The sequence below is a fragment of the Bos javanicus genome, chromosome 3, assembly GCF_032452875.1.
Source record: "Bos javanicus breed banteng chromosome 3, ARS-OSU_banteng_1.0, whole genome shotgun sequence".
NCBI classification, from domain to species: domain Eukaryota; kingdom Metazoa; phylum Chordata; class Mammalia; order Artiodactyla; family Bovidae; genus Bos; species Bos javanicus.
The window spans coordinates 119,897,287-119,916,246 of NC_083870.1; the positions used below are offsets into that span (position 1 = coordinate 119,897,287).

The 18,960-nt window shown below is 64.2% G+C and overlaps 2 protein-coding genes and 1 long non-coding RNA gene across 3 annotated transcripts; 2 read left to right on the top strand and 1 right to left on the bottom strand.

Moving 5' to 3' along the window:
- Positions 1-743: 743 nt before the first annotated feature.
- On the bottom strand, positions 744-2,735 carry LOC133244984 (uncharacterized). Its single transcript, XR_009735577.1, has 2 exons — positions 2,657-2,735; positions 744-1,157 (listed from the first exon to the last, which is right to left on the bottom strand). It is a non-coding gene; the product is annotated as an uncharacterized LOC133244984 (long non-coding RNA).
- Positions 2,736-3,051: 316 nt separating this feature from the next.
- On the top strand, positions 3,052-6,343 carry DUSP28 (dual specificity phosphatase 28). The gene is made up of 3 exons (XM_061412867.1): positions 3,052-3,557; positions 3,809-5,893; positions 5,942-6,343. The coding sequence occupies exons 1-2, from the start codon at positions 3,165-3,167 to the stop codon at positions 3,935-3,937; spliced, it is 522 nt and encodes a 173-aa protein (XP_061268851.1). The 5' UTR covers positions 3,052-3,164; the 3' UTR covers positions 3,938-5,893; positions 5,942-6,343.
- Positions 6,344-8,615: 2,272 nt separating this feature from the next.
- On the top strand, positions 8,616-17,475 carry RNPEPL1 (arginyl aminopeptidase like 1). Its single transcript, XM_061412852.1, has 11 exons — positions 8,616-9,263; positions 11,893-12,033; positions 12,464-12,615; positions 13,047-13,163; positions 13,304-13,539; positions 13,756-13,869; positions 14,235-14,347; positions 14,603-14,711; positions 15,756-15,986; positions 16,060-16,202; positions 16,604-17,475. The coding sequence occupies exons 1-11, from the start codon at positions 8,724-8,726 to the stop codon at positions 16,862-16,864; spliced, it is 2,157 nt and encodes a 718-aa protein (XP_061268836.1). The 5' UTR covers positions 8,616-8,723; the 3' UTR covers positions 16,865-17,475.
- The last annotated feature ends 1,485 nt before the right edge of the window (positions 17,476-18,960 follow it).

Sequence of the window (18,960 nt, forward strand, 5' to 3'; positions counted from 1 at the left end):
AGGAGATGTTGAAGGTCAGCAGCTGCAGCGGCTCATTATTTAATCCTTGTAGAGGTGGATGGCAAGGGCCAATATGTAGGTGACAAGGGGAACAGAGAGAAAGGAGATAGATGGACAAAGCAGGAACAGCCTTGAATGCTAGGTTACAGACAGAAGCATCAAGATATTTTAAGCAGGAGAGCAGTGCAATCAAAATGTGTGCTCTAAATGAAAGGTTTCCAGACTTTTTGCCTGGGGCCCACTGCAATTCCCCATTTCATAGCATGACTCAAAAAATTATGAGGAAAAACTCACTGTGCTGTATACATGCACCCTAATATTTTCATGTAGTCTGTTCTTTGCTAAACCATTTTACTAAAAAATAAAATATGGGTATGACCTAAAATACTAGTATCAGTTCAGTTCAGTCACTCAATCGTGTCCAACTCTTTGCCACCCCGTGAACGGCAGCACGCCAGGCCTCCCTGTCCATACCCAACTCCTGGAGTTTACTCAAACTCATGTCCATTGAATCGGTGATGCCATCCAACCATCTCATCCTCTGTCGTCCCCTTCTCCTCCTGCCCTCAATCTTTCCCAGCATCAGGGTCTTTTCCAATGAGTCAGCTCGTCGCGTCAGGTGGCCAAAGTATTGGAGTTTCAGCTTCAGCATCGGTCTTTCCAGTGAATACTCAGGACTGATTTCCTTTACAACCCACTAATGATCCTGCCAACCTGCTGAGTCAGGACCAACATTCAGAAACTCAATGCTTTAAAAAGTGTATTCTGGCTAGTGAGAAAGGATCGAAGGCTCCCTGCAGAGGATGGTGCCAAGTCCAGAAGAGAGTGTCCTGTAAACAAACACAGCAATCAAAGGGGAGAATGGACTTGAGATACTCAGCATGAGTTGTTACCCATTAACTAACTCAAGGTGGGGAAAGGAGTGTGAGGTTATCAGTTAAAAGGCCTTGGAACAGAAAACTCACCTCAGACATCCAACAATAAAGGATGACTGGCCAGCTTAGGAGACCAGAGACCAGAAGCCGGAGGCTCTTCAGGTTTGGTTTGCTTTGGTGCCCGAGTGTCATTGAGGACGGTTTCTTCCACGTGGTTTCAAGCGAGGCTGGCTTCCCTTTGTGGTAATAAGGAGAGGACAGGTTTCCAAGCCCCTCTCCCATCTTTGGTTCATGAAAGAAAGTGAAAGTGAAGTCGCTCAGTTGTGTCGGACTCTTTGTGACCCCGTGGATGGTAGCCTACCGGGCTCCTCTGTCCATGGGATTTTCAAGGTGAGAGTACTGGACTGGGTCGCCATTTCCTTCTCCAAGGGATCTTCCCAACCCAGGGATCGAACCCAGGTCTCCCGATTGGAGGCAGGCTCTTTGACTGTCTGAGCCACCAGGGAAGTCCTCTTTGGTTCATATGACAGCCCAAACCCTGTCCTGAAGCAATCCTGGGCATAGATGTCACTGACCAGAGTGTCAGCAGAAGCCTGATTCTGAAGCTGGGGGATTGGTACTCCCACCTAGTTGGATGGCTCCTGTGAACTCTGGGGAAATGGGAAATGAGAATCCCATCCAGGAAAGTCAGAATCCCTCAGAAAAGGGCTGAGGGCACAGAAAAGCACATGGATGCTGGGAAGTAGGTGATGTCTAGACCTACAGCCCGTGAAGACATGGTTACAGACCAACATTTCCATCTTCAGCTCAAAGGAGAGCCCCAGGTAGACAGTTACCAAGCTTGGCAGCTTTGGCTGGAATGGAGAGAATGGAGGTCACCCAGAAAGACTGCAGAGGTTCAGTTTACGAGTGGTGTGTGTTCATGTGTGTGTGCGGCAGGGGTTGGGGTGGGGTGGGGATGTACTAGAGCGGTGGTTCCCAACCTCTTCGGCACCAGGGACCAGTCTCCCGTGGGCTGGGGTCGGGGGTGTTTGGGATGATTCAAGCACATTACATTTGTGCACTGTATTTCTAACCTAATGCTGCCGCCGATATGACAGGAGGTGCTGGCCCACGGGCCAGAGGTTGGGGATCCCTACACTGGAGAAAAATTTCTGGTCCAACACATTGAAAATCAGAAATGTTTCAATATTATTAGAATAGAATCGAAACACCAATAACTAGACGCGTACACAACTGCAAGACAGTTCATTTTCAGTGAAACGGATCCCCGAAAGACACTGGACATCAGAAAAATCTATTGAAGAGGTCTTCTTAAGTGGCAACTGTGTAATTCTTTAAAGCTACAGTAATAACCCCCAAAATAAGAAAAACCACAGAAATACTGGTCTATGAAAAATGGAAATGCTAAGGGTAAGTAGCTTTATTTTATATGACCATGTTTTACAATAAAATAAAATGCAGATATTACACAGGGCGATTTATTAGGAAGCAGAGAACATAAAAGAATAAACATAAAGCTGTACTAAGGGGAAGGACAGATGCTGAAGCTCAAACTCCAATATTTTGGCCACCTGATGTAAGGAACTGACTCGTCTGAAAAGACCCTGATGATGAAGGCAGAAAAGGACGACAGAGGATGAGGTGGTTGGATGGTACCACCGACTCGATGGACAGGAGTTTGATTAGGCTCCCGGAGTTGGTGATGGACAGGAAGGCCTAGCGTGCTGCAGTCCATGGGGTCGCAAAGACTGAGCGACTGAACTGAAGGGGCATCTCACCTGGCAAATGCGCTTGTAAGAGAAGTAATGACTGGTCAGTGCCCAGATGAGACTCTGCGACAGGGCCCCTGGCTCAGCGCGTCAGCCACAGCCTGAGAAGCTGGCCGCCCGCTGCCCGGCCCAGCTGGAACCCTCAGGGCTCGCCAGGACCGCTAGGGGGAGGCTCTCAGACCTCGCGCCTCTCAACCAGCCCGGGTCTGGCCTCCGGCACAGGTGAGGGCCCATTCACCCAGGAACCTGAACCCGCCCACACTTCGGCGGCCAATCAGACTCTCCCGATGATCACGGTAACGGCCACACCCCCATCGTCAGCCAATCAGAGGAGGCCTCGCCCACTCAGACCTGGCCAGTGAGGCGGCGGCCAGGGCATGGTGGGCGTGGCCTCTCCCTCACACCCGCCCCGGGGCCTGCCCCGGGAGGGGGAGGGGCGGCCTGAGGGAGCCGGGGGCGTCGGCCGCACCTGACGACCCAAAGTAAGACACCCGGGCCGGGCGCCCGGGAGCCGGCCATGGACCCGGAACAGGCCGGACAGCGCGCGGACGCCGCGGCGCCCCCGCCGCCTTTCGTGCGCGTCGCCTCCTCGCTCTTCCTCGGGAGCGCGCGCGCCCCGGCCGCGCCGGAGCCGCTGGCGCGCGCGGGCGTCACCCTGTGCGTCAACGTCTCACGCCAGCAGCCCGGCCCGGGCGCGCCCGGAGTCGCCGAGCTGCGCGTGCCCGTGTTCGACGACCCGGCGGAGGACCTGCTGGCGCACCTGGAGCCCACCTGCGCCGCCATGGAGGCAGCGGTGAGCGCCGGCGGCGCCTGCCTCGTCTACTGCAAGAACGGCCGCAGCCGCTCGGCCGCCGTCTGCACCGCCTACCTGATGCGTTACCGGGGCCTCAGCCTGGAGCGGGCCTTCCGGGTAGGGCGGGACTTCCGGCGGGGAGGGGCGGGACCTTCCGGGAGCGGCGGGCTCCGCCGCCTGGGGCGCGCCCGTGGGGCGGGGCGCGCCCGTGGGGCGGGGCGCGCCCGTGGGGCGGGGCGCGCCCGTGGGGCGGGGCGCGCCCGTGGGGCGGGGCGCGCCCGTGGGGCGGGGCGCGCCCGTGGGGCGGGGCGTCTGTGGACCTCGCCGCAAGTGCTGCACAAGGGTCTACCCGCAACCTCTCTTCGCAGACGGTGAAGAGCGCCCGCCCAGTGGCCGAGCCCAACCCGGGGTTCTGGTCCCAGCTCCAGAAGTACGAGGAGGCCCTGCAGTCGCGGTCCCTCCTGCCCAAGGAGCCCTCGGGCCCGACTGAGCCCTAAGCGGTCAGCCCTGGAGGACGACCAACCAACTCCAAAGCAGGACGCTGGGGGGTCTCCTGCATCCTCGGGGTGGGAAGACGTAGTTCATGCACTGACGGGAGGCTGGGCCATCCTCTCCTGCCTCACGTCCCACGGAGTTTTCATTTTCTGTAGCTCCCCAAAGCCCTCTGTCCCCGCTTGATGGTAGCGTAGGGTTATGTCCGCAGAGAACTGGGGAACTGTTCCTCCCCTGGTTCTCAGGTTTACTAGACAGGGCTTGATCAGGAACATCAAAACCACTCAAGAAAACTTAGCCAGAAAAACATTTACTACAGAGAGGTGGAGGGCGGGGAGCCAAGGTCAGGAGATGGGGAAACCACAGGAGTCACGAGGACCTGTCACCTTGACCCTGGCTTCCTTCCACATTCGAGCCTGCCACCAGCTCAGGCCACAGTGGCTTTCCAAACAGACTCGTAGCTGCTGTGACTCACGGGTGTGGGTTCGAGGCTCTGTGACAGACCGCTCAGCTTGGGCTCCCAGTGTCCACACCCACTTCCTACCTTACTGACCTCCCAGTTTCAGCCAAGGTCAGGCCCAGACCACACTGACCACCCATGTGTCTGAGCGCGTTGATTACCCTGGTTCAGAGGCACCTCATCTGGGCATCCTACAGCCTGAAGACTATACTAGAAAATTAATCACCCTCAACACTCCTTAAATAAGATAAAGAGGAGAGAGTAAAGGAAAAGACAAAGGGGAGAGAGTAAAGGAAAAAACGGATAATACATGAATTACAGATAATGTAGTCCCTGGTTAACACATCTGAGTGTACACGTAACAAAGTAATGGATAAAACACCGAATCTGGTGTTTATCATTTCCCTTGACCCGCAGCCAGGGCCTCAGGCCCTGGTCCTCCTAGTGGGTGTGTGGAGCCTTCATCCTGAAGGGCCGAGCGTCCTACCTGCACTGTGCCCTCTGTGATCCCCTGCACAGCCCGGGAGTCCTGAGCAGCATGAATCCCAGCAAGCAAAGCCCTGCCGCCTCTTCAGAGTCAGGGTCAGGAAGTTTACTTGAGGTCAAGTAGTTAGGATTTGGTATTTTCACTGCTGAGGCCTGGGGTCAGTCCCTGGTTGGGGAACTAGGAGCCTGCAAGCCGCACAGCACCGCCCCCCCAAAAAAGTGTCAGTCACCAAGCAGAGCAGCTCTGATTTGTGCCTTGAGGATCCCCAACTGGCTAAGTGGGGTCTCAGCGTCCTGTCCCAAATGGAAGCATCCCACCTGCAGATGAAGACCTCTGACCAAGCAGAGCCCAAAGGGTAAAGCTGGGGAGCATGTACTCCATGAGTGAGGCACTGGGGTGGTTGTGAACGGGGGGCCCATCCTCCCCAGCCTTCCTGCTCCTGCTCCTGGTTTGCCAGCACGATGGCCCCTGGCTCAGAGCACACCCCACCCCCTGCAGGCCAGCACCCACCCTGCACAGCGCCATGCATCAGCAGCGCCCATCTCCAAGAGCCACAGCCCTCGTCATAACCTGACTTCTGCCACCTTTATGGAGGGCTTGCCAGCTGCCGCCTACTCCCCGCAGGCCCCTCACAGCTCATGTTGCCTTTCCATCTACCTGTGAACAGCTCCTGCCGTTATCTGCACATGGCAGGTGAGGCCACAGTGACTCCATCTGTGACCTCAGGCATGCTGAGTGGTTTGCCCAGCTGGGAGGTCAGGAGCCAGGACCCAAGCCCAGGTCTTCTCCCTGTGTGCTCGTGGTGCCCTTGCTGGCACACCCCCTCACCTGCTGACGCGGCCCTGGTGACACAGGTGCACAGCCGTCAGAGCCCGGGCCAGCCCTTGGTCCCCCAGCTCCATCTGGGGAACCGTCCAAGTCTCCCTGCACCAGAGGCCCGGGCACAGCACAGCCCCCACCTGAGCCCACGGGCCTCCTGGAAGCCCACCCACCACCGTGTCCGCCTGCTAACAGGTGAGGCCTCCTGGAAGCCCACCCACCACCGTGTCCGCCTGCTAACAGGTGAGGCCCGGGACCCGCTCCCCTCCCGGGGCCTGCACACTCAAACAGGGGCAGCCAGTCTGTGCCCATCAGGAGAAGGCTGGGTGAAGGCGCATCCACCCGCCAAGCCAGTAAGGGTTGGACCGTCCGCAGGCTGGTGTATGGGGCTTCCCTGGTGGTCCAGTGGTTAAGACTCCACCTTGCAATGCAAGGGGCACTGGTCCAGGGAGATCCCACATCCCACGGGGCAGCCCTGCGCCATAGAACTGTGGAGGCCTGTGCTTTACAGCCTCTTCTCCACAAGAGAAGCCACCGCAGTGAGAAGCCCGCACACCGCAAGGAACAGTAGCCCGCGCCTGCACGAGTTTGCAGCAACAAAGGCCCACCACAGTAAAAAAATAAAATAATTAAAAAAAATTAAAAGCTGGTGTATGAAAATTCCTATGGGAGAAACCCCAGCCTCTGGCAGTCCCAACTTCCGGCTCCTCTCCCGCAGGTGGACTGGGGGAGGAGGGTACATTGCACCCACCCTGGAACTCTGTCAGCAAAGCAGCGCCCCCGACCCCGACACGGAAGGCACCGTCCTCCGCGGGACAGGGACGAGGTGGAGAGCGGAGACGACCACTGTGTCCTTCACAGTGCGCAGATGCCTTGGTGGACTGCCTTTAGTGCTGCAAAACACATCTGTTTGCTCCTCCAGACTGACTTGTGTTGGTTCCTTATAAAAATCTGGGGTGGAAGGCACAGCCCCGGGAGGAGTGGTAACAGTTCCTCCAGACCTACATGCCTGCACCTACCCCACTGTCCTGTGTACAGGACAGGCCACTGAGAGGTGCCCAGGGCCCTCCAGGAGAGAAGAGATGAGACTCAACCCCTGCTCCCAAAGTCCAGGGCACCAGGAGGGCAAGAAGCCCCCTGAGGTTAACTTAGCCTGTGCAGGGGGCTGGCAGACCTGCCTGCAGGTGCTTAGGGCAGGCCGGTGTGGGTGCCCACACGCAGTCCCTGATGGTCTTCCAGCCCCAGCCCCACTGGCCGGGAGAGGGGAAAGGATGGCTCCGAAAGGCTGGTCACGCCGGGAGTGCCGTCTGAAACTCTCTGCCCTCGGCCTCCGGGCAGGTGCTAGGCCCCTGAAGGCAGTGAGGACTGACCAGACCCAGGTATCCCCCGTCTTGAGTCTCGGATGCAGGGCTGAACCCCTTCCTCTAAGTGGCTGGTGAGTTTGTGTCCCCGAGGCTAAAGTGACATATGGGGCAAGCTGAAGAGGTGCCTCGGTGCGGGTGCCGACTCCATGAACACAGGTCCTCAGCTTGGCCGTTCCACCCTGCCCCCCCAGCCCCCAGGGATCACACGCATGACAAATGGAGATACTGAGTCCAGAAGGATTAAACACCCTCCAGGGATGCCATCGAGGGCGAGTGCAGCGCAAGTCAGGCCCTAGCTGTGCCGCACAGACACGGAGCAGGGAAAGAGGTGGGTGGGCCTCCAGGCCAAAACAGCCCGGCTCCCTGAGGACCTGAATTCTCCCACGATGATAGGAGAACACCTTGGCAGTCCCTCTCGTTCATGGCTTTGAGACCCACCCAATGCTGGTCTCTGAGCATCCTCGCTGATCTCCAGCCACCTACCTCGGGCCCAAGGCTATGGACAGGCCTGGGCGAGAGTGGAATGACAGGCTGGCCAGATCTTGTGACTGCCCAGCAGTCACCTCCTAAACAGTCATCCTCCAGGGCCCGGACAGCCCTGAAGGGAGCAGAGTTCAGCAGGACTTTCTGTGATGATGAAATACCTGCTCTGTCCAGTATGGTGCTACTAGCCTGATGCATGCACGCTTGCTCAGTCGTGTCTGACTCTGCAACCTCACACTGTCGTCTACCTGGCTCCTGTGTCTATGGGATTCTCCAGGACCAGAACCCTGGAGTAGGTTGTCATTTCCTTCTCCCGGGGATCTTTCCAACCCAGGGATCAAACCTGCATCTCCTGTATTGGGGGGCAGATTCTTTACCACTGAGCCACCGAGGAAGCCCCACTAGCCTGACACGCCCCTCCAAACACACAGGGAGACCCTGAAATGGGGCCAGTGCAACTGAGGGCCTGAACTTCTAATTCTATTTAATTTCAATTTAAGAAGCCTCACACATCTGAGGGTACAGTCTCAAGGTTCCAGAGCCACCAGCATGCCCCACATGGCTCAAAGCACAGACCACTGGTCTCACAGGGGAGCAGGCCAGGGTGATGGGAATCATTGCATTTTTCTCCGGGCCTGAGGCTCTGGAACGGACGAGTAACACTTCCCTGACACAAGTGTCCCATCAGTGGGTGACCGAGGAACCTCCAGCGCGCCCGGGTCCCCGCGCCTTCTCCTTCCTCCAGCCCCGTGCCTCGGCCACCTGCACACTGCGGCTGCTCCGGCCCCATGCATCGCACCTGGTTCACGGTCGCAGCCCAGCGCACAGCGGCCCCGGGCCCACGCACTGCGCCCGGGCTCACGGCCCCCAGCCGCGCTCTCAGCCCCTCGGCTCCTCGGGTCTCCCCACTCACTGAGCCGCGGACGCCCCGGCCCCTCGCGCACGGAGCACCCAGCCCCGCGTCCCCCGCGGCCCGGTCTCCCCGCGCACAGCGCCCCCGGCGGCGGCGGCCGAGCGGAGCCGGAGCGGGGCGGCGCACGGCGCGGGGCCGGGCCGGGCGGCTCCCGGCGCGACTTCCTGTTGTGCCCGCGCCCCGCCGCCCGGCGCCCGGCGCCCCTCGCCCGCTCCCCGCGGCCCCGGGCGGCCGCCGCCCATGGATTTCACCTAGCGCGGCGGCCATGGCGGCGCAGTGCTGCTGCCGCAAGGCGCCCGGCGCCGAGGCCGCGCCCGCCCGCCCGCCGCCCGAGCCGCCGCCCGCCCTGGACGTGGCCTCGGCCTCTAGCGCGCAGCTCTTCCGCCTCCGCCACCTGCAGCTGGGCCTGGAGCTGCGGCCCGAGGCGCGCGAGCTGGCCGGCTGCCTGGTGCTCGAGCTGTGCGCGCGGCGGCCCGCGCCCCGCGCGCTCGTGCTCGACGCGCACCCGGCCCTGCGCCTGCACTCGGCCGCCTTCCGCCGCGCCCCCGCCGCCGCCGCCGCCGCCGCCGCCGAGCCGCCCTGCGCCTTCGCCTTCGCTGCCCCCGGGCCGGGACCCGCACCGCCGCCGCCGCTGCCCGCCTTCTGCGAGGCGCCCGGCGCGGAGCCCGCCTGCTGCCCGCTGGCCTTCAGGGTGGACCCGTTCACCGACTATGGCTCCTCGCTCACCGTCACGCTGCCCCCTGAGCTGCAGGCGCACCAGCCCTTCCAGGTCATCCTGCGCTACACCTCGACCGACGCCCCCGCCGTGAGTCCTGCTTCCGGGCGGCCTCTCCCCGTGCTGCCGGCCTAGGGGGGCGTTCTTGGGGGCGCTGCGCCCGCGACACCTGCAGAGGGGGGCCAGCCCGGCTCTCCCTGAGCCGTCCCCTGAGTCCTGTCCAGGCGCCGGCGGGGCTTCCCAGCTGGTGCCAGGGGAGCCCTTAGGAGCCCCGGACCGAGTGAGCCCCCAGGTTCTGGTCCCGGGGACAGGGGACTGTGTACCACCAGGGAAGCCTCTCCCTTCAGCTGTGCAGGGACGGGTCCTTGCCTGGAGACAGGGGCAGCTTCTGGTGAGCACATGCCAAGCTATACATCTGCCGGAGCCTGGCACTGCGACCAAGGGCCTCCGTGTGACCCGGTCTTCAGAGGACTGTTCCCTGGGGGTGGCAAGAGGGACAGACTTGCCAGAGTGGGAGACCGAGGGGCCTGAATCGGCTCTCATGCTTCAGGCCGCAGGGGACTGGTGGGTGCTCCGGCAGGTTGGCCCGTGTCCCCAACGCAGACATGCACAGGCTCTGCGGGGCTTTGGACATGGTGCGCCATCCGCCCAGGGGCTCGACGGGAAGGCTGGGCAGCCCAGACAGCACCCTTCCACCGCAGGGGTGCTTTCAGGACCGAGCATGGGGGTTCCTGGGTCCCTGTGTGGACCGCACATTTGTGACAGTAACCCCCCAAAAACACGACATTCAAGGAGCTCTGTGAGGCCCCAGGAGGTGCCATCCGTCACTGCTGTGGCATGTGAATAGACAGGGTGACGAAAAGGCATCAGGCCAGGAGCCATCAAGGAGAAATCTGGAAGAGCCTAGGCCAGACACACACCTGCGGGCTTCCTGCATGACTCCCAGGAGCCCCCAGCTGCCACCTCACCCCTTTGTGAGCTTCTGCAGATGTGCCAGCCTGGCCTTGCCCTGCTCGCCTGGCCCCTGCTGCCTGTCGGCCTGGCCCCTGCTGTCTGCCAGCCTGGCCCTTGCCCTGCCGGTCTGGCTTCTGCCCTGCCTGCCTGGCCCTTGCCTTGCCCACCAGGCTCCTGCTGTCTGCCAGCCTGGCCCCTGCCCTGCCTGCCTGGCCCCTGCTGTCTGCCAGCCTGGCCCTTGCCCTGCTGGTCTGGCTTCTGACCTGCCTGCTTGGCCCTTGCCCTGCCCACCAGGACCCTGCTGTCTGCCAGCCTGGGCCCTGCCCTGCCCGCCTGGCCCCTGCCCTGTCGGCCTGGCCCCTGCCCTGCCCACCAGGCCCCTGCCCTGCCCACCTGGCCACTGCTGCCTGTCAGCCTGGCCCTGCCCTGCCTGCCTGGCCCCTGCTGTCTGCCCTCCTGGCCCCTGCCCTGCCCCCCTAGCCCCTGTTGCCTATCAGCCTGGCCCCTGCCCTGCCCTCCTGGCCCATGCTGCCTGTCAGTCTGGCCCCTGCCCTGCTTGCCTGGCCCCTGTTGTCTGCCGGCCTGGCCCTTGCCCTGCCTGTCTGGCTTCTGCCCTGCCTGCCTGGCCCTTGCCCTGCTCACCAGGACCCTGCCCTGCCCACCTGGCCCCTGCTGTCTGCCAGCCTGGCCCCTGCCCTGCCCGCCTGGCCCCTGATGCCTGCCAGGGGCCTTCTGGGGCTCTGACAGCTGGCAGGCATGGCTCCCATCACAGCCGTGAAAACAGAGGCTATGCTTCTCCCTGACCTTGGAGTCCATGTGTTTGGTCCATCTAAGACCAGCAGAGTGGTCGGAGAGTGGTGGAACCAGGGCCCACAGCAGGCTAGCCTGCTGGCCTGACCCTGTCCCCAGCAGCCTGACCGCGGGGACCTGTCCCCAGCGTGAGCCAGGGGCCGCTTGTCCCAGGACCTGGGGGTGGAGGTAGGGGGTGAAATGCAGGTTCCTAGGTCCCAGCACTCTGTGGTCAGATCCAGGAGTTTGCATTTTTGAACAGTCTCCCCAGACAGGCCTTCCGAACACTGGGGCAGCCCTACGGGTCAGCAGAAAAGGAAGATACTGTCGCAGGCTCTGCATGGGCAGAGAACAGAGACATAGAAGCCAAAAAGAAGTCTTGTAGAAGTCCATGAAGGCTGACAGGGGCCTGGCTGGTCTGCAGGAACCGGATAGGCAGCCCTGCAGGCCCGGACATCCGCTAGGATCTGGGGTCCCCCACCCCTGGGGTCTGAGCACGGACAGCCCCCAGTGGCGGTCCTGGGTCTGGGGTCCCGAGCGGCAAGCAGCTGTGGCTGCCATCCTGGGGCTTGTCGCTTGCAGGGGGCTGGGGGCCCTCCATCACGGCCCTGGGGGAACCTGTGTGCGCTTGGTCACTGAAGACCCGTCCAGTTGGCCTCAGTGACCACATTGTCCCAGCAGAGGGGATGTGGGGGACAGATTCGGGACCCCACAAAGTGGCTGCAGTTGGGTTGGGGAGGCCCCGGCCTCCATCCACCCTTCCTGGAGACATCAGGATGCTTGGTGGTGTTAAGAACGGGAGTGCTGAGCTGGCCTGGGCAGGCTGGGGGCAGTGGTGGGCTGGAATGCCTGAGGGACGGCTCCCTGGTGGGGCAGGGCCATCGGCCTGTGGCTCTGGTCTCCAGGAGGGCTCGGCCTGCTGTCCCAGGGAGGGCTCCCTGGCTAGAGCTGACCCCTTGCCCACCACCTGCTGCAGATCTGGTGGCTGGACCCAGAGCTGACCTACGGCAGCGCCAAGCCCTTCGTGTTCACCCAGGGCCACTCCGTCTGCAACCGCTCCTTCTTCCCATGCTTCGACACGCCCGCGGTCAAGTGCACCTACTCGGCTGTGGTCAAGGTCAGCGCCCAGCAGCACGCCCTGCCCCCCAGCTGCCACCCAGACGGCCATCTGAGAAGGCGCGCACCCTGCCCGTGTCGGGGTCCTAGACCTGGCTTGAGCCCCGGGACACCGATACAGGGATGGGGCAGGCAGAGCGGCCGGGTCCCAAGGCTCCTGGCAGCCCCCCAGCCCCACCTCCACTCCCAACTGGGATGAGAGGTGTACAGGCCAGGAGCTGGGGGCTCCTGGAACGGTGTAGGGGGTCCCTGACAGAGACGGGAGGGTCCCTAGCGGTGTGGCTGCCTGACCCAGGTGGTGGGGCTTCTCGCAGGGATATGGGGCTTGCCGACTGGGCTGTGGGGTCCCCACCGGGGACACGGGGTGGTCCTGACGGGGGCGTGGGGCTTCCCACACGCTGTCCTGATGGGCGGGGCCTCCTGGGACGCAGGCCCCATCGGGGGTGCAGGTCCTGATGAGCGCCACGCAGAGCACCTACGTGGAGGAGGAGGGTGTCTACCGCTTCCACATGGAGCACCCCGTGCCCGCCTACCTCGTGGCCCTCGTGGCCGGGGACCTCCAGCCCGCAGACATCGGGCCCAGGTAGGCCTGCCTCTTGCTTGCTGCCCGGGGTTCAGGCTCAGGAGACGCTGCCAGGGCCCGGTGTGCGGCCTGCCTCCGAGGCCACCCTGTCTGGCCCCGCGTGGTGGGGCCAGCCCTGCCCCTGCCTAACTGTCACTGCCCAGGGGCCATCCTCCCCCGGCTGCTGTCACTGCCCAGGGGCCATCCTCCCCCGGCTGCTCGCACCCCGGCGCCCTGTGCTGCTCCTTCTGGGCAGTACCTCTGCAGGCAAACCTGCTGCGCTCTGAGAGGGCATGTGGATGGGCGCGGCCCATGGAGCCAAGGGCCTGCGGGCCGGGCGGTGGGCGGGGCTGGGCGTAGGCGGCAGCCTTCACGCCCAGAAGCAGAGGGAAGGCCCGGTGGGGCCGTGGGCTGGGGCTGGGGGGCCCCGCCCACCGTCTCCCCCATTGCAGGAGCCGCGTGTGGGCTGAGCCGTGTCTCCTGCCCACGGCCACCAGCAAGCTGTCGGGCGCGGTGGAACAGTGGCTGAGCGCGGCCGAGCGGCTCTACGGGCCCTACTTGTGGGGCAGGTACGTCTGCTAGCCCGGCCGGCCGTGAGAGGGATCAGAGGGCACGTGCACCACCCCCCCACCCCTCCCCGCTCCCCGAGCCCACCGAGAAGCGGCAGGAGGCAAGGCTCACCCGCGGCCCCCACCCCGGCACCCCACAGGTATGACATCGTCTTCCTGCCCCCGTCCTTCCCCATCGTGGCCATGGAGAACCCCTGCCTCACCTTCATCATCTCCTCCATCCTGGAGAGCGACGAGTTCCTGGTCATCGACGTCATCCACGAGGTGGCCCACAGCTGGTTTGGGAACGCCGTCACCAACGCCACTTGGGAGGAGATGTGGCTGAGTGAGGGCCTGGCCACCTACGCGCAGCGGCGCATCACCACCGAGACCCACGGTGCGCCAGGCGGGGCGGGGCGCACGGTGCCCGCACCAGGGAGGGCCGGTGGGGGCGGGCACCATGCACGGAGCTGGGCCCAGGCTGCGGTCTCTGCTCCGTGTGTGTGTGTGTGTGTGTGTGTGTGTGTGTGTGTGTGTGTGTCCCGCGGGGGCAGCTCGGTGGGGCCCAGGGCGGGGAGCAGCCAGGGCAGCGGCCTCGCTCCCGCCTGTCCAGGTGCGGCCTTTACCTGTCTGGAGACAGCCTTCCGCCTGGACGCCCTGCACAGGCAGATGAAGCTCCTCGGAGAGGACAGCCCAGTCAGCAAGCTGCAGGTCAAGCTGGAGCCAGGTACCTGTTCCTGCCCTGCCCTGCGCACGTCACCTGCAGATGTCAGGCCCCCCGCCCAGCCCAGGGGGGGCCTGCATCCCCACGAGGCTTCTCTGCAGAGGCCGGGCCAGGGAGGCTTCCCTCCGCAGCCTGCGCCGACTCTCACCGTCACTGAGCACCCATCTCCCCAGTGTGTAACCTGAGGTCTCCACCGAGGGCCCGCGAACAGGGCAGGCCCCCCCACGCACACACTCTCGGGGCATCTGGATGTGAGCGGCGGGGCCCTCGGTGCCCCCTGCCCTGCAGCACCCCACCGCCATCCCGCCCCCACCCCTGGGGGCCTGGGCGGCTCAGAGCGCCTCCCAGAGCCGCGGTTTCCCTTGCAGGCGTGAACCCCAGCCACCTGATGAACCTGTTCACCTACGAGAAGGGCTACTGCTTCGTGTACTACCTGTCCCAGCTCTGCGGGGACCCCCAGCGCTTTGACGACTTCCTCCGAGTAAGTAGTCCGCTCCCGGGGGTCGGGGTGGGGGCCATGAGCGGGGTTGTCACCGGGCTCCTGGCTCTCCCACCTCCCAGCCTCGGCTGCCTGGCAGGCCCCTGTGGCAGCCGTGGGCGCCCCTGCGCCCGCCCTGGCCCTGCCCACTGCTGCTCAGACCCCTGTGTGCTGGGCCCTTTCCCGCGGTGTGTGCCTGGCTAGAGGGGGAGGGGGACAGTGGCGCACCCGGGCCTGCTGAGTCCACTCCGCCCGCAGGCCTACGTGGAGAAGTACAAATTCACCAGCGTGGTGGCCCAGGACCTACTGGACTCCTTCCTGGCCTTCTTCCCAGAGCTGAAGGAGCAGAGCGTGGACTGCCGGGCAGGTGAGGCCCCCACCGGCCGTGTGTCCTCACCGGCCCACCCTCAGCCTGTCGGGTGCGGGGGTGGGACGGGGCCTGGGGGCTCTGTCTGGCCGGCAGCTGCCGTCACTCATTGGCGTGGAACTCAGGCTGTACCACGTGGAAGGAAGAGAAAGGAGAGCGCGATTCCTGGCCCGGAGCGGCCCCGGGGAATTCCTGGAGGAGGTGGCAATTAGGCTAGGTGTCTCAGTGGGTAAAGAATGCCTGCAACGTGGAAGACACAGGAGACTCCGGGTCGAGAAGATCCCCTGGAGGAGGGCCCTGCACCCCACTCCAGCGTTCTTGCCTGGAGAACTCCACGGATAGAGGAGCCTGGCGGGCTACAGTCCATGCGGTTGCACAGGGTCAGACACAGCTGAGCGATTGAGCACCCATACATGCAGAGCCGAGTAGGCAGTTCCAGAAAGAGCTTTGGAAACTGTGCAGCGGGCCTGGGGCAGGATCCAGGAGCAGAGGGAAGTTTGCCTCAGAGCAGGCTGAAGGCAGCCGGCTTGTTCGCAAGGGTGCCCCCAGTCCAAGGCTTAGGCTGAAGCAGAGAAGGGTCTGCCATCTCAAGGGGAGTCAGCATTTATGGTAGCGCAATGAGATGTGGGCTGGGGACCTTGTGTTGGGGAAGGTTTGGGAAGTGCTCCAAGGGTCTGGGGGGCAGGGATGGCAGGACTTGCCCCTACAGCTGCCCAGGCTCCAGGGCTCCAAAGCAGGAATAGCCTTCTCCCAGGGTGGTGCTCCCCACCCCGCGCCTCCGCCTGTGGGCTCACGGCATCTCACTGTTTCTGCCCGGGAGGCGCGGGCGGGCAGGGGGTCCCTGGCCACTGGCTCCGGTGCCCTGTGCCCCCTTCCCGGAAGCCGCCATGGCCTGCAGGGTCTGCAGCTGACTCCCGCCTCCCTAGGCCGCCCCCGCCCTTGGGGCTCCCAGACCCTGGCAGGGTCTCCCTCAGGCACACCCTCGGGGTCTGCAGTCTCCCGGGCATGCCTGCTGGGGAACCCAGGAGGGCGTCTGTCCTGCAGGGCTGGAGTTTGAGCGCTGGCTGAATGCCACGGGCCCCCCGCTGGCCGAGCCGGACCTGTCTCAGGGATCCAGCCTGACGCGGCCCGTGGAGGCCCTCTTCCAGCTGTGGACCGCCGAGCCCCTGGAGCAGGCGGCCGCCTCCGCCAGCGCCATCGACATTTCCAAGTGGAGGACCTTCCAGACGGCGCTCTTCCTGGACCGGCTGCTGGACGGGTCCCCGCTGCCCCAGGGTGAGTGCCACGGCCGCCGGGGTGGGAGGAGGGGGCGGCGGTCACCGGCCCTGACCTGCTGTGGCCCCAACAGACGTGGTGATGAGCCTGTCCAAGTGCTACTCGTCACTGCTGGACTCCATGAACGCCGAGATCCGCATCCGCTGGCTGCAGATCGTGGTCCGCAATGACTACTACCCCGACCTTCACAGGGTCCGGCGCTTCCTGGAGAGCCAGGTGTGGCCACGCAGGCCTGCCCTCCCCCCACCCGGCCACCCAGGCTGGTGACCCCTGCCCTCTCCCCACCCGGCCACTCAGGCTGGGCAACCCCTGCCCTCCGCTGACCCGGCCACTCAGGCTGGGTGGCCCAGAGAATGGGGTGGGGCCTAGACCCCAGCAGACCTCAGGGAGGTTGTGCCCAAGGCCAGTGGTCAAGCCGGGAGCAGAGTCTTGGGGTCTCACCGCAGGGCATGCACTCTGGGGCCGTCTGAGCTCCTTAAGGCCTAAGGGTCACTGGATCCCCAGGCCTGTGCCCTGGCAGGGCCCCTGCAGACCAAGTCTCCTGGGGAGGGGAGGAGAGGACGTGGGGGCCGGGGGAGGGGAGGGAAGAGCGCCCCGTGACCGGCGGCCACCCACAGATGTCGCGCATGTACACCATCCCGCTGTACGAGGACCTGTGCACCGGCGCCCTCAAGTCCTTCGCCCTGGAGGTCTTCTACCAGACGCAGGGCCGGCTGCACCCCAACCTGCGGCGGACCATCCAGCAGATCCTGTCGCAGGGCCTGGGCCCCGGCGCGGAGCCAGGCGGGGCCGCGGCGGACTCGGAGCCGGGCCTGCTGCTCGGGGATGAGGCCCCGAGCAGCGCCATCTCTCTCAGGGACGTCAACGTGTCTGCCTAGCGCTCGCCTCCCAGACACCACGATTGTGCCTTCTGGGCCCCAGGCCTGGCTGGGGGGCTCTGCCGGGGCCTCTCCAGGGCCGACCGAGGCCTGTGGACCCGTCCCCCCACCCCACCCCAAGCGCTCTTGCACTGCGGGCCCTCCTGTCTCAACACTGACTGCCAGGCGCTGCCCTGGGTCGACGGCGACCGCCACACTGTGCCTTCTGCCTGCCTGCCGGGAGGGCCTGGGCTGCCACGCCCGCCCCGCACGCCTGCCTCCACGGAGCCCTGGACCCCCACCCCCCGCCCCCGGGGCCGGCAGCCTCCCTCGGTCCCTGCCCGAGGGACGAGGACGCAGACATGCCCACGCTCTCCCCGTGGGGGACAGGGCGCCGCAGAGACGGTGGATGTCCCTGGGGAGGGGGCCCCGGAAAGCCTTAGCTCCTCAGGGAACTCAGGGTCCCAGGCCCGGGGGCCAGGGCAGCAATAACACGCAGGGAGGCGGGCACCGGTGCTGTTTATAGGGCCCCCTGCTGGGAGAGGCCCGGGAGCCCCGGGGTTCAAGCTGGGCCCCCGGGGGGACCTCCGCTCGGGGTCACCGCCATTGTCCCATTAAACCTCCACTCTGCAGACTGCCTCCCAGCCTGTCCGTCCCGGCTCTTGTCCTGCACAGCTGCCCAGCAGCTGTGGCTTCGGGTCTGGAGCTGATCACAGCCCTGTCCTCTGACCCAGGCTTCCAGCCGGAGGCGGGGGCTCTCGCCTGCATCCGGCCCCTCCTGACTGTCCCACTCTGCACGAGGAGGCCCCATATCCTGCCCTGCAGCCCACCAGGGTCCGAGCACCAGCCACCGGCTGCCCCCGACGTCTCCAGCGCCTCTGCCACCCCCAGGATCCCCAAACACCAAAGCCAGGGGCACTTGTCAGCAGCCCTGCTGTGGGCCTTTCTCCCAAACTGGAGTAAAGGGAGAGGCGAGCGGCAGGCCTGAGTGTGACCTGGGAGGATGGAGCGGAGGGGCTGCGGCCCTCGCTGGCCCAGGGGAAGGTGGGGCTGGCCTCCCTGGGGGCATGGCCCCAGAGCACGGCCAAGCTGGGGTGCCGGGAGCAGCGTACCGCAGTGACCAGGGTAGCGTCCGGGCCCCCTCCCCCTGGCCGCCCACGGGGCTAGGCTCCTGGGGCGGCACCTCTGCTGTGGGTCCACTTAGCGCTGCAGAGTCTCCCCCAGGATCACACGCGCAGACTCAAGTGACCTGTCAGCTGGCCCGCTGGCGAGACCCGGTCACAGAGCCACCCCGTTCCGAAGGGGCCGAGGCGCTGGAGGACGGGGGGTGGTGGGGCCGCCGCACGGAGCCACCAGGTTGCGAGAGCCCCAGTGACTGTCCTCCCTGCCACACCCCCCACCCCCTGGGAGCTGACCCAAGCCCACCCAGGCGTGGCCCTGGCTCTCAGGGGCTGTCCTAGCACCATGGCCGGGTGTGGCTGCTCTGAGCCCAGACACGGGGAGCGTCACCACCCCGCCGTGGTGAACAGGGAGCCCCGTGCAGGGCAAGCAGGGGCCCAAGAGCTCCACCGGCAGCGGGCCTGGAGCCCCGAGTCCCGGGCTCTCTGCAGCCCTTGGCTGTGCCCCGGGAAGGGCCCGTCCTCCCATCTTCTGGCCAAGCCCTCCACGGGGCTGACCTGCTTCCTTAGCCTCCTCCCTGCCATGGCTGTTCTCAGGTCTCCAGTCACAGTTTTTAGTCCTAGGCTCTTGGTTTCTTTGGCAGTTCAGCCTTCAAAAGCCATGTGGTCCCCCGAAGTCCCAATCCCAGCTTGGCAGGCGGGGGCCACATTTCGCCCCCCACGGCCCCACCTGACATTGGGAGGCTCAGAGGCAAGCCCACGGCCTCCCTGGGGTGACCCCCACACCGCGGTGGCATGCTCACCACAGTCCATCCTGGCTCTAACCTCCCCTCCGGGACATTCCTGCCTTTCTCCACTCCTTTTCCTCCCAGCTTTTGCAAACCCAGGAATGTTTTCCTCAGCCCAATTTCTTCCACGTGGTATCTTGCCAAACGCAGCCTGTGATCCACGCATGCTGCCAAGGTTTCCCAACCCCTTCCACCGGACCTGCGAGTTATT